The sequence below is a fragment of the Macadamia integrifolia genome, chromosome 9 (genome assembly GCF_013358625.1).
Source record: "Macadamia integrifolia cultivar HAES 741 chromosome 9, SCU_Mint_v3, whole genome shotgun sequence".
Taxonomy (NCBI): Eukaryota; Viridiplantae; Streptophyta; class Magnoliopsida; order Proteales; family Proteaceae; genus Macadamia; species Macadamia integrifolia.
The window spans coordinates 3,137,269-3,153,340 of NC_056565.1; the positions used below are offsets into that span (position 1 = coordinate 3,137,269).

General features: G+C 39.6%; 2 protein-coding genes across 3 annotated transcripts in view; one reads left to right on the forward strand and one right to left on the reverse strand.

Annotated features, from left to right (window-relative positions):
• The window catches only part of LOC122089098 (thioredoxin reductase NTRC), a 13,730-nt gene extending 9,876 nt beyond the window's left edge, over positions 1–3,854 (forward strand). Inside the window, exons 7-10 of the mRNA XM_042658557.1 lie at positions 1,258–1,344; positions 1,430–1,534; positions 2,304–2,434; positions 3,613–3,854. Coding sequence (XP_042514491.1) covers positions 1,258–1,344; positions 1,430–1,534; positions 2,304–2,434; positions 3,613–3,673 — 384 coding nt within the window. The 3' untranslated portion in view covers positions 3,674–3,854. The remainder of the gene's footprint in view (positions 1–1,257; positions 1,345–1,429; positions 1,535–2,303; positions 2,435–3,612) is intronic.
• A 288-nt stretch (positions 3,855–4,142) lies between these two features.
• LOC122089097 (ABC transporter G family member 15-like) lies at positions 4,143–10,456 on the reverse strand. 2 transcript variants are annotated; one of them, XM_042658556.1, is made up of 10 exons: positions 10,037–10,174; positions 9,300–9,425; positions 6,932–7,011; positions 6,389–6,850; positions 6,184–6,306; positions 5,941–6,072; positions 5,549–5,833; positions 5,181–5,453; positions 4,941–5,048; positions 4,143–4,736 (listed from the first exon to the last, which is right to left on the reverse strand). In XM_042658556.1, exons 3-10 carry the CDS (start codon positions 6,986–6,988, stop codon positions 4,377–4,379), a joined length of 1,800 nt encoding a protein of 599 aa, XP_042514490.1. In that variant the 5' UTR covers positions 6,989–7,011; positions 9,300–9,425; positions 10,037–10,174; the 3' UTR covers positions 4,143–4,376. The 2 variants fall into 2 exon arrangements, with proteins under 2 accessions (XP_042514490.1, XP_042514489.1); XM_042658555.1 differs by lacking the exon at positions 9,300–9,425 and having other exon boundaries at positions 10,037–10,456.
• Between the last annotated feature and the right edge of the window lie 5,616 nt (positions 10,457–16,072).

Sequence of the window (16,072 nt, forward strand, 5' to 3'; positions counted from 1 at the left end):
TTTTTTTTTTTTTTTCCATAAAGAATGTTGAATTGTGATGAATGTAGATCTCGTGGAGGTGATTGGTGAGTTTTATTAAAGGGAAAAAGAGATAAAATACCTGAAAATGAAAGGAGATTTATTTGGAACTGTGGTTAGGCGTTCCCTAGTCCAAGCATAAGATGAACCGGTGGTGGTAAAACTCACATGTCAAATCTCAGCTCAGACGGAGTTTTGCAAGTGTTAAAAAAAAGATCTTTGAGAAATCTAGGACCATGGGAGAGTGCATAGTGGTGGTTGAAGTACCATTGGTGTGTATGGACATACATTGGGGGTATTTGATTGAATTTGAGTCTGAAATTTAACATACAACTAAGCGGTCCCTTATCCTCTCTCTCCAATGGCCGGAAAAGCCACATCATCTGTTCATGCGACAGAATGAGTGAGGGCCATCTTGAGCAGCCTCTCAAACTAGACTGTGTAAATAAGTATTCCCCTTTGAATTAATTAACTGTAACGTGAAACCGTTTAAGTGAGAGTCCAGTCAGTTGGGATGAGAAAATACAGCTATATGATGACGCAGAGAATCTTGTTATTGAAGTGCGTGCTTATGAATGTAATTATCTTGACAAACAAAATAAACTTTGATTATGTTTCTTCTGGAACTTCCTTTGGTTGAAGGATGCTTACAAAGTACTCATTTTTCTCTGTGAATGGAATAACCGTCAGATTTTCTTTTTCTATGAATAATAATAATAATAATTTTTGCAAAATAAATATTGAAAAATTTAAAATGATAGCTGAAGTATATAAGGGAGGCATACACCTAATCCTAACCAATAGGCTTTCTAACACGAGGAAAGAAGGAAGCAAACTACACTTTCAAATTGGTACTGTATGCTATCCCTAAAACAAAGTTTAGGAAGAACAGTGGCTTGCTTATCTGGCTCATATGTTAATTCACTGTTCCTCATTGGCTTCCAAAGAAATGATATATTTGCTGGAGTCAAGTGAATAACACACCAAGTCAATTGAATATGTTTGAATTCTCTCTCTGTTTTGTTTTCTCTCTTCTGATTCGATACTTCTGGGAACTAAATTATTAAGGCTGCAATTTCAAGAATCCCTTTCAGTTGCATGTTCTCAACCCCTATCTATGTTTCTGGAGACAACTTATGGAAAACTATAACAGACTTGTGTGGAAGCATCTAGTTATTTGTCTCTCACTCTATATTCCATCATTGCTTAGAAAGATATTTCTTCTGTTGTCCTTTGCAGCCCAAAACTGAAGAAGTTGAGAGGCAACTCACAGATAGAGATATACAAGAGGGTTTTAATATAACACTTACAAAGCACAAGGGTCAGGTAAATTGCTTACTGTCTCCATGCATTTAGTCATTTCCTTAACATTTTTCACTTACCGTTTACTGACATGAGCTGGTTTTGGCAGTATGCTCTGAGGAAGTTGTATCATGAAAGTCCAAGACTCATCTGTGTGCTATACACAGCACCAACATGTGGTCCATGTAGGACCTTGAAGCCCATTTTAAGCAAGGTAGTATAGTTCCCCCCCCCCCCCCCTTTAAATGTTTTCCTGTTCTTTTAATGAACATATGAAGCTCCGTAGAAAAAAGCGCAGAAAAAACAAAAAAAGGCAAAATATTTCAAAATATGTTTCCAAATATATCCTATTGCTTTTTCAAATTTTTACACACACTGTTCACTGACTGATGTGTTTCTAGACCTCTGGAATGTGCTTCACCATACAACTGTTGAAGTCGCCTATCCTTTGAGTTTTTTTTTTTTGGTGAATAATGTAATTCATTAGCAAGAGAAGAAAAAAATACAAGAGCCCTAATGCAAAAGGAAAAGGAAAGAGGAAAAGAATACACAAAAAGACCAATCCCTTAAGAAGGAGAGGCTAAGAGACGAGAGGGGAAATCCCCAAGAGACAACAATATGCCTGTTCCTTGGGGAATCCGTACAAGAGGTAGATATAGTAGAGAGCTTTCCTAATGTTAAAGAAAATGGAATCCCAAATCTTTTGGATAGGCCGAGAGTTGGAGGTATATTTCCTAATCCTTTGAGCTTTAATGCAAGCTGATAACAATTTTTTGGGCTTGAGCATGCAATTTACCTCTAGGAATTAAGAGATGCTCTTGAGAACTCAACTCTTGCAATTTGTTAATGGGCTCAAGAGGCTGATGAGTTATGGAATCTAAATGTTCCATCTCTCATGGTTGCTGATGTGCTGCAGTATGGGAATTGTTCCATAGTTGTATCTATGGCTTGCATTTATTGACATATAATTTCACTTATTGCAGGTAATAGATGAATTTGATCAAAATGTGCACTTTGTTGAAATTGATATTGAGGAAGATCCAGAGATTGCTGAGGCAGCTGGGATTATGGGCACTCCATGTGTGCAGTTTTTCAAAAACAAAGAAATGATCAGGTTGGCTTGCATGCCTTCTTTTATTCTAGTGGAATCCATATGTGTGGTCATTCATGTCTTTTTGGATGTTGCATGCTATCTTGGCTGGTTCTTATTAATTATTCTTATTAACATCTTTGAATTGCATGACTTTTACACTGACTCAGAAAGTCATTTTGTAGCTTCCTAAACTTAGATGTTGGCAGTATTCAACAACTTAGCATGACATCTCAAATTTTGCTTCATAAAAAATATAAGATCGTAATGAAAAGATTTTTACTGTCTAAGGCTGTGGGAATTCTATGATCACATTCCCATATGAGGGTTCAGAACTATGGAATTGAGTGGTTTTCTCAGTTTCTTTTCTTCATGTAAGCACTAATTCAGCTTTGATGGGAATGCATGCTCTATTGAGTTGCCAACCAATGCACTGGAATCTGGGGGTGAAGGTGTCAATGTATTTAAGTATGATGTTTGGCAGCTTGAAACCACTGTAAGCCTTCATATTATGTGGTTATTGAATTTGTGACATATGTGGATATATGTATGTATGCACAGGTTTATTTTTGGGGTGCTAGTATGTATAAGGTTGATGAGGCTAGGGGGACCACTTCAGCCTTCATGTAGAAAAGGAGCTGTCCTAGGACCGAAGACGAGATTAAAGATGCCAATGCGATACAGATCCTATACATAAAAATATTTATATATAGAACTGTGTCAAACTGATATGGACTGATACAATTGATACTTCAGTTGCCAACCCAAGTCACAATTTTTGAAAGAAAACTTTCTTCTTATAGGAGGAGTGATTAAACAAGTAAAGAATTTGCCCTTGCTAATGGATTTTAATCACGTAGATTTTTCTTTTCGAAAACTGCCTTTTTAATTGCTTTTCTTTTAGCGGGTTAGATATTGTGTCAATGAAGATTTGTCATAGGTGCTGCAAAGATAGAGATAACCTGACATTGGTTGGATATCATTATTCATGGTGCACGATACTTAAAAACACTAATCTTGCATGTATCATAAGAATTACCATGTGTATCAAAAACTTAAACATATCTAGCATTTCTTCAATAAGTCTCCGAGACAACAATTAAACCAGATTTTCAGTACGTTGTTTGATTTTGATAGTTGATACGTTGGATATATGTATTAATCTTTGGTGATTACTGACTTTGACTCGGTTGGATTTGCAGGACTGTATCAGGGGTGAAAATGAAGAAAGAGTACAAAGAATTCATTGAGGCTAACAAATAGTGGAATGTGATTCTTTAGTTTAGGCTGATGCTTTCATTTTTCATTTGGCTTTGCTCCTTCCAAGTAGGGCGTCTGATATTACCATCTTGTATTTTCTGTTGAGCACCAATAATTTGATTGATGAAATCTTGCAATGCATAATTTGGAAAACAATTTTGAAACCCCATTCTCCATTGTTTCACTTGGTTGCACAACAGCCCTTGTGTTTGTCTACTTTTTTTTTTTTTTGGTTCACTTAAATCCATTAGTCCTCTATGTCATTCTGTAGTTTTTCGAGAAAATATCATCGATTTGGGTATTATCAAGTGTACCATTCAAAGAAGGACAAGCATACATGGGAGTTGCTAATGAAAATAAAGCATAATTCGGTGTTGATTGAAGTATTTCAGGTTACTTAAATACAACACTCCTGCCAAAAATAAATAAATAAATACATAACTCCTTTGCCCATGGAAGAAAACAAGCTACATGATAAATAAATTACGTACTTAATAGATTTATCTCCATGGAGTTCCATTTTCTGGAGGAACCCCTTTTTATGTTCACAATTTTGTAGTTTACAGGAAAAAACTTATCACTTCCCCATTTTGTTCCTTCAAATATGTAATGTAACAGTAGAATTTGATTACATTTAAGAAACTAAAATAAAAGACAATTACAAATACTATTGTAGTTTGCATGTTGTGAACTTAATAATTATTCTCTAAGGGATTGGGGAGTTTAAACCCTCCTGAGAAGATAATGAATGTAAGGCTGGGAATCGTTTGGAGTTGGAGATGGATTGCTTCTTCCTCATTGAGGGCCTCCTGTTAAGGCGTTGGATGGTTCTATTCATGTAGTATGAGCGGAATACAGGTAACGCTCTCTCCCTGAACTTGAGTATGATTAAGAAGAGTATTCTGTAGGATATTAGAATGGCAAAGATAGCTGTTAAATCCAACCACTTGGAGTGATCCAATTTGATCCCAAACATTGTGTGGATGATCTCACTACCCTTCAGTTTTGGGCCACCAGGAAACAGAGGATCGAACTCAAGTCCTACCAGATCATTCTTGTATGCACCCTGCAACAATTACATTTTACCATACTAATAAGTTAAATTTTTTATCCAACTAGGATTATAATTAAGTCTGTGTTTTAGTATGCATTCTCAGAATAGATTCCAAGTTTTGGAACGAATTCTAAAATCTGATTTTCTATATGTTTTGGCTTCCAGAATACGTTCTAGACCCAGAATGTAAGAAATCAACTTCTCATATTAGTATACCTGTATTGCCCATGATCCATAACTCATATATGAAATTGGGATGCGCCAGAAAGGCTTGGGAAGATCAGGCAGTAATCGGAAGAACCCAGCGGTCATCATTAAGATTCCCTACATAGAAAACCGTTAGAAATGAAGATTATAAATATGGTTCAGAAGGAATGGTGGGGAAGATGATGGTGATGACTTCTTTCATTGCAGGTAAAAGGAAATTTGAGGAGGAGATGAATATAGCTATCTTACCATAATTCCAGCTCCAGTTATGATGCCCATGAGGAAGTTGGGAACCAGTGAAGCAACAACCATCATTAAGCTCTCTATAACAGAGATGCAGCCGAAGAGATTAAGGCAGAAGAATACATAATGGCTGAACTCAGGCCGGAATTTCACCATGTAAAAGGTGATAGTCCCAGTAGCAATACTAATTGAAACCAAGAAAGGGAATGACGAGAGAAAATTTGACAGGATGAACACTGCATTGCCATAATGGCCATTGAGCCTTTCACGATGGAAAACCTGATTTAAAAGTTTATATATGAGACTTCGAAAGATTAATTGTACTATATTATCTAGTTTTCCATTTTTTTTCTGAAGAGTTTGAGATTGCTTGCCTTCATTTCTTCAATGAAAGATGGGAAGCCTCCTATAGACATGAATGTCATAAAGCCTGAAATAAAACCTCCACATCCACCTCTCGCCAAGATCGCAGAATAGCCAGTCCCAACGTCGAAGTAGATTGAGCCAACACAGACGGATACTACTATGTAGATTCCAATCCTTAACCAGTAATACCCAATATCTCTAGACATGTTCACAAAAGATCTCTGCGTCAGTGTGGTTAGCTGTTTCCACCAGCTAGCTTCAGTAGCGCGATCTGATACCACAAGAAGTCCTTCCTGCATTCACATCCAATGAAAATAACGAGTTAGAAAAGTTCTTGCATATCATCTACTAACTCTGTTCTGCATTGGATTGTTTTAAGTTTTGAGTTGTGAATGCCTACAAGTAATGAGATTTCTTGGAGCCGTTTTCGTGTCCTTTCTGCATACTCTGAAGATTTGTATTTATTGACGAGGATTTCTTTGATCCTTGAACTTGGCATATTATTTATAGGATCAGATGTTGACTCTATTTCCTGTAACAAGAAAAATTCATGAAAAGCAAGTTACAAGGCAAGAGGAAAAAATCATTGAACAGGGGTGGGTGGAATGTTGAGGCAATGAAACTACTAACACATACAACATACACGGATTCTTTGAGATCCAACCAGAGTAGCATTTACATCATCAAAGTCCGTATTGATACAACGAAGGAAGTGATCAGAAGGATTCCTTCTACTAGGACAGGGGAAGCCAGCTTCTGCAAAGAACTACAACCAAAAGTAACTTGATCATTACCCAATATGATTCATAGTCTTTAAGCAGTTACCACTTAAGTTAATATTTCCTTACCTCTATTGCCATCTTTGCTTCTCCAAAATAAACAGTTTCACCACCTGAAAGGAGGAATAGATCATCAAACTGTGCAAAAACCTCACTACTTGGCTGGTGGATGGAAGAGATAACAGTCCTTCCATCACGAGCGACGTTTCTCAGGGTCTGAATCACAAAGAAAGCTGATGCACTGTCAAGTCCACTGGTGGGTTCGTCAAGAAATAAGAGCCGTGGGCGAGTAAGGATCTCAAGTGCAATGCTGAGTCTCTTCTTCTCCCCACCACTGATGCCCCTTAGGTGCCAGTTGCCTATCATTCTATTTGCACATTCTTGAAGACCCATTTCCATGATTGTGCTCTCTACTACTTCATTTATCTCTTCTTTGCTCATTGTAGAAGGGAACCTCAAATGAGCTGAGTAAGTGATTGTTTCTCTTACTGTAAGTGTCCCTAACAGGACATCCTCTTGGGTTACATAAGCCTGGAGAAAAGGAGGACATTAGTAGGCTAGGAAGTGCCTCTAAATTTGAATTTGAATATTTAAATTGGAAATGATACTTACAACAACACCATAGTTTAATCTTCTCTTTTTCCCATTGATGATAACATTTCCGGTCATTACAGTATTTGATGCAAGTCTTCCTGTTGAAACCTGAAAGATTAGTACCACTGCCCCATTGCCAAAGGTTACACAAAAGAAAAAACTAAAGCTTTCCATGAGAGGATGAAATTCTGTACTCCATTTATAGGACAATGAGCTAACCATTCTTTTGTTGAGTGAGAGAATTTTAGATGGACTAAGATCCCTTTCACCCACCGTGAACACCCTTTCATTTGGACTGAGAAAGGGTATCTCGAACTTTACTCAACAGTGGTATAGTTAATGAATGCCACTCAATATTCAGAATCCAATCATAGTTTCAAACCATCTTAGTTAAATAAATTCTTTCATCACTCTAGGTGTGGAAAACTTTTTTCCATTCTTAGTTTCAACTTCGAACTAGGTCTACAGGAGTTGCTATTTCCACTCCAACTTTGCTAGTTCTAAGCCATAGATTCCATTTCATTGCATGGGAGTGTTTTAAAAATAGAATCTTCTTTGGAACTAAAAAGGCTGGGGCTGGAAATAGCCATCGTACATATGTTCATTTTGTATGCAGAAAGGATGAAATTTCACCCTCATGTGGATCACACTAGGTTGGTGGAATGACTGTACTGTACAAATCCAAGTTCACACGACAAAAGGATTGAGAGAACTCTCTATACATATATCTTTAACATCAACAGTATCAGAAGCCATTACAGAGTAGATAAAACCCTACTTATGATGGTCCATCAAATTTATTATGTGTTCATCAAAAGAATGCCCAAATCCATCATAAGGTATATGATTGAATTTGCGCCTGAAATTCAAGTTTTTTGTCATTCTAAATCAGGTCATAGTACTCATATGATCAGAATTATCACATCATCCTTTTACGTGATAAAACTTGATGCTAGTCTGGAGAGACCCTCTTTAAATTTCAGTATTTAAAAAAAAAATCCTTATTATTATAATAAAGAGATTATAACAAATTGTGTCAGAGAGCTTGACCCGATGAATAGGTTTTGAACCGGAGTTTTCTTAAAGCTATCCATTCATCACTGGGCTTTTAGATGTGCATGGGAAGTATTGAGAGAATATCTTGGGAAAGTATTAAAACCTAGTAAAGATTTGTGCACCCTAAGATAAAGTGGTGAACCTCACCACCTACCTTTTTCTTCTTTTTTTTCTTTTAATCTCCTTAGATTTTTAGGATTTTTATCCAAAAATATATATATTTGTAGGATTATTAATTGCAAGGGGAGAAAGGTCAAGGGTCAAGGTACAAGGGTGAGCTGCCTTAGCATTTAAAAGTAAAAGACAAATGAGTGGTTAAAAGAAGAGCTGTGAAGCTTGAACAGCCCACATGAGAGTCTTGTTGGAGTACTCACATATTTAAGTCGTTTCTTTATCATCCACAGGATACAGTTGGGATGGAGATGGACAGATTGTCCATTACACCACTACAAAACAATAAAGGCAAAGTCTGGTGCATCATCAACCACAAGCCATGGTCGCAACATCCAAATCATCTATTACATTAACTACTGCATCTACTTTTCTCTTTGTATTTCTATTACTTAATTTGTCATTATCATCCACAATTGAACTTCACTGGTCGCCCTTAATTGCCGGGGCCCATCAATATTGTCGTCCAACTCCCACTTTTAATTCTCCCTACGCCATATCCAATATCCATAATTTTTCTTTTTCGGTACAATAATCTTTTCATTCTACCATATAAGACACCTACCACAAAAATAGAAGGAGATCATTTCTTTGTTTCATTTTGGAAAAAAGGTTGAGTATGTTATCCGGTATGTTGTAAGCTAGCATCCATTGTATTTATCTCTCTCTTTCTCCTTTTGAAATGACCTCCTCTTCTTCCTATATTATACTTCATCTGACACCCACATTAGTGCTATCTATTAACTTAACGTATATTGACAGCATACCTATCTCTCTCCATTTTATTTTTTCAATAATAACAGTAGTAAGAATTCAGTTTTTCTTGATCACCATGCGTGAAAAGAGAATCTCCACACCATCAAAATCTGAATCTTCGTATTAGCATGGATAAAAGATATCTTTGATCCTATATAATATGGGTGGACGTTGATAATAAATTCAATCATAAGGTCACATCACTAATTAGTGAAAGAGATAAATGTAATCTTTATAATAATGTTGATGATCAAATTATGATTATTTGTATTTCTCAACCACACACTTGAAATTCTGATGACTATTCCTACTAAGATAACAACACAGATTTGAAAGATTTTTTTTTTTTTTTTTGGCATAACAATCTTTTAAGAAAATGATGCACACTGTCGGTAGTACACACCTTCTCACATTCTCTTTCCTCCTAGACTTTTGAGAAAATGATATACATATTGTAAGTACTGTACATCCTCTTACTCTCCCTCCTCCATGACCATGTGAGCCCCATCTGTAAATAGTGAGGCACTCCCTGTCGTGCATCGATTGAGTTGATATGAGAAATGTTAATACACTTGAGAGGGTTCTCTAAAAAAGTAGATGGAGGAGTGCACCACCAATGAAGTGCAATGAAATGATTTTGTAAATAGGAGAACAGTGAAGTTATTTTATGTGAAGAGGCTTCCCAAAACTAAAATAAGGAAACACAATAAAAGGAACAATCTAGTTGGATCAGTTCTCAAGCTAACAAATAAAATTGTCTCCAATTTAAAGGGAAGTGTACTTTCTGAATCAGAATGCTTCTATATATAGTTCCTGCTTCCTTCTTTTACTGCTAAGCCATCATCCTCTCCGTCTAATCCTAAGCTGGGCCGACCTAAATAGTCTTCTATAAGCAATGTTTAATCTACTTGTTCATTAGAGGTTAAAAAAAAGGAAGTGAAGAACAAGAATCAAACACCATTGTCAGTGCTGCAAGTTTCAAGATTTGGTCTCTTGATGGAGTTTTTGGATTAGTTATTAATCATCACAACCAGGAACAATCAGGACCTTTTAAAAAGGTCCACTTTTGGACCAAAAGTAGTGTCCAAAATTAGACCAAATACCACTTTCCAGAGCAGTAAGAGAGAGAGAATAAGGTACCTGCCAAAGAATCCAGAAGGGTGGACTTGCCGGATCCGGACGGACCCATGATGGCCATGATCCTTCCCGGTTCAGCAAATCCGCTAAGCCCCTGAAGCAATCTCTTTGTTGGGCCCTTCCCAAAATTGGGCAACATCACTGTTAGATCTTCCCACACCAAGTACACAGCCGACTCGTCTCCACCGCCGCCGCAGCCGCCACCACCATCGTCGGAAAAATCCATTTCCAATTCAGTCCGGTCAAGCCCTGAACTGTTCACCTCAATCTCCATATTCTCAGGGGACAATGGCAACAAACACCACCACCTCCTCAACAGAGAACTACTGATCTGGGTTTGTTTAGATTGAAGAACATTCTGTAATAATATAGAGAAGATGAAGAGGGCTATAGCCTACAGAGCCTATTTAGAATGATCAAATCAATATATGTCATATAGGTGTGTGGGACATGGATAATGACTGTTTACCATCAATGCTCCCATGAATAAAACTGCACAGGGCAGTTGGGAGTTTGGTGGTGAGTATTTGAATATCTTTCTTACAGAGGAGGAGAATTAATGTGGAGAAAGTCCTCACATGATTTAAGATCACATAATAATGGCTATAGACTACAGAGTAGAGAGATCAGTAAATGAAAATCTTGGTAAAATTTCCTGGTTTTAGTTAAGCAAGTATAGAACCCATCTCTGTTTTCCTGAAAATCTAACAATCAGTTACTATCTTGGAGTTGGTTTGGACCCCACCAATTAATGGGTCCTTATTGACCTTAGTTAGTTATGAATCAAGCAATGGTAGGTTGAGGAGGAGAGAGAGTATCTCATGGTAGTGAAATGAATCATCCTCGGTACACTAACTATACTCCTGAGCAGCCTTCATACATTGACAGAGCTGAATGAAACTGACCTGCCCCATTTCAATTCTCAAATTAATGCCACCACCCCGCCACCTTTTGTTTGATAGTAGTCTTTGTTTTTCTGAAAGGTAATGGTATAAGACGTGTGAGCTACCTTACAGCAATGATTCACTTCATTAGTCCAATTGAGTCCTCTCTCTCTCTCTCTCTCTCTCTCTCTCTCTCTGTTGTTTTCTGTGATGAAAGCTTCTATAGGTCAGTATACTAGAATAGTAAGAATCTGCAGGTAGATACATATGGACACTTCTATCTACTATGTGGCAGATAGCTGACACTCAAAATTTGTGATAAAGTTAGCCACACCACCCTTGATTCTTATTGTAGTTTTGATACCTAAATACACTACATTGGATTTAGGTGGTAACGGTATCATATCAGTTGCTCTCATCTGTTATATTATTATATAACTCTATAGGGAAATATAGGGTATGAACGAGTAAGCGTTGGTCAATTTCAAATGGTCATAATTAGTTCTCATCAATTTAAGGTCTTGCATCATTTAATCGGAATTTATAAGTTGTGCATGGACATGTTTATATTTGAGTTGATTACTCATCTGATAAGGCAGAATTTGTCACCGAATAAAGCAAGGACACGTGGAAACCGAGGGAGGGACACCTGTCGCCCATCCGATAGAGGCCGCAAGGCTCCAAACCACGTGAAGGGAAGGCTCCCGAAGGGGCAAGGCTCCAAACCACATGAGGGGAAGATTCCCGAAGGGGGTTTCCGAAACCCTAGGCCCAGCAACCCTATAAGAAGAAACCGAAAAGGGACCCAGGGGAGGTACGCCGACACCCACCATTACTCCTGTGAATACACTGTTCTGCCAATCACTAACTTAGGCATCAGAGGGCTAATCCCGGAGATACCTCCGAGCCTCTGCCATTTGTGCTTGTGCAGGATTAGCTCATGGGGGATTTCGGCAGTAACAGATTGGCACCGTCCGTGGGAACGACAGTAATGGTGGAGAAAACCTACAATCGTAAGAAAACAAGAGCAGCGCCGAGCATAAACATGGATGAGGAGGAAACTTCAGGAGGGCTCCCTTCCTCGACAGAAATCGATAAAGAACGGGGAAACAATGATCGGGAAGGTTCCATGAGGAACCAACGTTTTGCCGGATATTCGGTGCACGGAGTTAGTAATCCTCCACCCCCTCCTAGGGCGCAAGAATATGTGACAAGGGAGCAGTTTGAAGCCCTTCAGGAGAAGTATGACCGAATGGCTGAGGCCATGAAGGAGGTCTCCAAATCCGTCTCTCAGAAGACCGGTAGAGCACCGCAAGGCCCCCATATCCAGCCAGAGTACGCTCAAGACGAGGACCGAAGTAGTACAAGATCGATAAGGTCCAGTCAGAATCATCGAAACCGAGCAATGAGGGAAAGCCCCGCACCCAAAGAAAGGACGCAACGTGCCCCCGGGACCAGGCGTGGGGAACCACGCCAAGGAGACGGACAGAGACACGAGGACACGGGGTTGAAGCAGATGATCCTAGACCTGAAAAATGAGATCAGGAAGGTAGCAGAAAACCAGACAGGAACTCACGAGCCAGACCTCACTGATGACACGGCTCTAGCCGATGAGGTCATGAGGGATCCGCTCCCTATCGGTTTTTGCCTGCCCAAATATGACACCTATGACAGGTCTGGGGACCCCATCGACCATCTGGAAGGCTTCAAGGTTGCTATGCAGTTCCATCGAGTCTCAAAAAATATCATGTGTCGTGTCTTGCCTTTGACGTTCAGAGGAGCAGCAAGGCTGTGGTACAACCACTTACCGATGAAATCGATCCACAGCTTCAGCGATTTAAGTTACTTCTTCGTGAAGGAATTTTTCAGTAGCCAATCCCTTTAGAAGACCACGTTGAACTTGACTAATGTCAAGCAACATGAAGGGGAGTCACTATGAAACTACATGAAGCGCTTCCAGCAAGAGATGATCACGATCAGAGGTCTAGACCTGAAAGAAGAGTTCACGGCCCTGCTGGGAGGCGTCAAGGATGAGGAGCTAAAAAGGTCTTTGGCGAAGCATACACCGAGTAACCTAGCTGAGTTGAGGGCTCGGTGTGATAAGTACATCTAGATGGAAGAAACCCTCCAAGTCGATGAAGAAGCTAAAGAGAAGACGCCAAAGAAAAGGATCTCTGGATTCGATGACAAACCTTTCGAAGAAGGCAAAAGACGAAAGTCCAAACGTGGTCGGGCACCCAGTCCACAGAAGAAGTTCGAGAAATACACGTCCCTGAACTAGAAATGAACAGATGTGCTAATGCAGATAAAGGACTCCCCAGATGCTAGAGCCATGAAGTGGCCAGGGAAGATGGGACGACACCCTGAGAGACGCAATATGGACAAATATTTCCACTTCCACAGGGACCACGGCCACGACACCGAAGATTGTTGGCACTTGAAAGGGGAAATAGAAGGAATGATCCGAAGAGGACATCTAGGCCGATTCGTAGACCGTGAAAAGGAGGATGCCCAAGATGGTAATGACTGCAGGGATAATCGCTGTAGAGACAGCAGAGGCCATCATGAATGAAGGAGACCAGCCCACAGAGGCACTTAGGAACGGCAAAGGGACCGGACACCTGAGAAAGCTGACCATCACCTCCGGGACAAAAAGAAAAGCCCAACTAGGGTTATAGCGACAATCTGTGGAGGCCTAGCAGCTAGAGAAAGTTCAGACTCGGCCAGGAAAGCAAAAACCTATGCTAGAAGCGTGTACGTGGCTGAATGGTCGAATAAGAAGGCAAAGACAAGGACGGTTATTTCCTTCTCAGATGACGACCTAGAAAGGGTGCACACGCCACATGACGATGCCCTAGTAATCACCATAACCATAGCCAATTGAAGAGTAAAAAAGATCTTGGTGGATAACGGCAGATCAGCTGATATCCTGTTCCTTGAAACTTTCCAGAAGATGGGCATGGACGAGGGAAAGCTGAAGGTCAAACACCCATTGCAAGGATTCTCCGGTGCCCCGGTCAAAGTGGAGGGATCGATTGAGTTGCCAGTAAGAGTCGGCACCGGAGACCGCCAAGTAACAGTCATGATTAACTTCCTGGTAGTAGGCATTACTTCGGCGTACAAGATCATACTAGGAGAGTTGGTTTAAACCTGCTAAAGGTTGTCGTCTCTACTCCACATCTCAAGATTGTTTTTTATGGTTGTCCTTGTTGGCAACCCGGCCAAGTGGTGGTGATGACGTGGCCAGTTTGGGTGACATATGGCAGTGTCCAGTGTCACCGATGAGATAACAGAGCCGCTTGGTATGCATGGAGTGGTTTAATACATCCTTAATAGGTGGTGCGGGTTTCTGGGTCAAAACTGGTAAAATTGACCTATTTATACTCGGGGGCATTTTTGGTAATGGAAATGACATTTTTGGAAGATCGGTTATTCATGAAAAAGATAGATTGTAATTTACCTAGTCCAGTGCATTTGATTTCGTCACATTCCGATACCGTATGAAGAAGTTAAGGTATTTATGGCAGTCGAGGGCAGTTTTGACATTGAAGATGAATTTTTTAAAGGAAGTGTTCTACATGTAACAATACGAAAAAAATACAATCTTTCCAACGGTTCTAATTTCATCATGTTCCAATTCCGTATGAGAAAGATGCATCATTGGAAAGGTCTAGGGGCATTTTGGTCTTTTTACATGGCTGAGTCAGATGATTGAGTCTTCTGGAAAGTCGTAGAGCATCCAGTTATGGTTCCAACGCAATTTGTTTTATCTCAATCGGATATAGTATGAAAAAGTTATAAGTGTTTCTGTGAAGCCGGTTTGAAAATCCGAACTAGAAAATCAACAGATGCTCTCGGTATTGGGTGGATTTTTTGGATTTTAATTTTGAAATTTCAGGGGCTTTTATGTAATTTCAAGGTTTTAAAGGTCTGAGTTGATTAGGGCTTTTTGGCATTAAAGTTTATAGAAGCAGGGGCTTATGTGTATATAAGAGAATCAGAGGGATCCTTAATACACGGTTTAGATTGAGCCACGTCGGTCAGATTCAGGTCTGACGGTTCGTGCAAGATCTTGGGTTGAAGATGTTTATCCGAGGCTTCTCATTGGTGAAGTGTATTAGATATGATGGTGTGGCGCCTCACCATATTGAGTCTTGATTGTGTGCAGCGCATGTGCATAGAATCTATAAAGAGATTCTTCATATCTTGATCTGACCCAATCATATCAGATCGGTTCCGATCTAACGGTCAATATTGATGGAGCTTTATTAAAGTTAGACGACAACATACCATGAAATGTGCTACACCACCAATCAGTGATCGACAACGCGTCTGACAATGTCAACTCATACGTCATAATGACGTCATCGAGATTCAAAACTTACGGTTTAGATCTATTGTCCGTTGGTTTAATTGGATGGCTCCGATTAAGATAAACCTTTTGATGAGATCTACGGCCAGATCTGCACCTCGGTTGCGCGTGCCGCCGGTGTAGCCTATGCCACCCTTATGAAGATTCCATTTCTGGCTATCTTATTGCTCTAACTTCAAATGGTCATATCTCCCTCATTTTAACTCCGATTTGGGTGATTCAAGTTGGAGATTCTTCATCTCTCCGAGTTCTACACATCAGAGGGAAGAAATCAGGCAGAGGGGTTTCTGAGGTGGTCAGAAAAACCATTTGAAGCTCGTAGAAGGCTAAGGGTTTGAATGAAAGACTTCCATCCTCTTGCACTTCATCCATAGCCCCCATTAGAGGCTTAGGAAGCTACTGGAAACCAAGGTAGCAAGCTCTATTGGTTGTTGACAATAGAAAAAAAAAATAGAAGAGAAGAAGAGGGAAATAGAGAATAAGTTTTTCCCTCTCTTTGTGTGTGTGTGAATGTGAATGTGAATGCCATTGTCACTCCATGAAATTAAGACAAGGAGAAAAGAAAGAAGAAGAAGAAGAAGAAGAACCTAGAATTTGGTTCTTGTGAGTTGCTTCAAGAAACCCAAGTGCCAACCAGGGTTGAAGCATTGGCGGCATCGAGATAACGTGGTTGTGGTCGACATCAAGAGGAGATCGACATTATTGCATCTTCGACGGTTACTCCTTGCCAAGGTAACCTCACTTTTTTCCAAATTTCCATTATTATAAATCATTATAGGCAAG

Excerpts from the sequence above, each read along its gene's own strand:
- LOC122089097 (XM_042658555.1), bottom strand. The coding sequence starts at position 10,307 with ATGGAGATTGAGGTGAACAGTTCAGGGCTTGACCGGACTGAATTGGAA. Across the intron at positions 5,454-5,548 it reads CTTTCATTGAAGAAATGAAG|GTTTTCCATCGTGAAAGGCT; the intron begins GCAAGCAATCTC and ends CTTTTAAATCAG. Across the intron at positions 5,049-5,180 it reads TAACTGGAGCTGGAATTATG|GGAATCTTAATGATGACCGC; the intron begins GTAAGATAGCTA and ends TTTTCTATGTAG.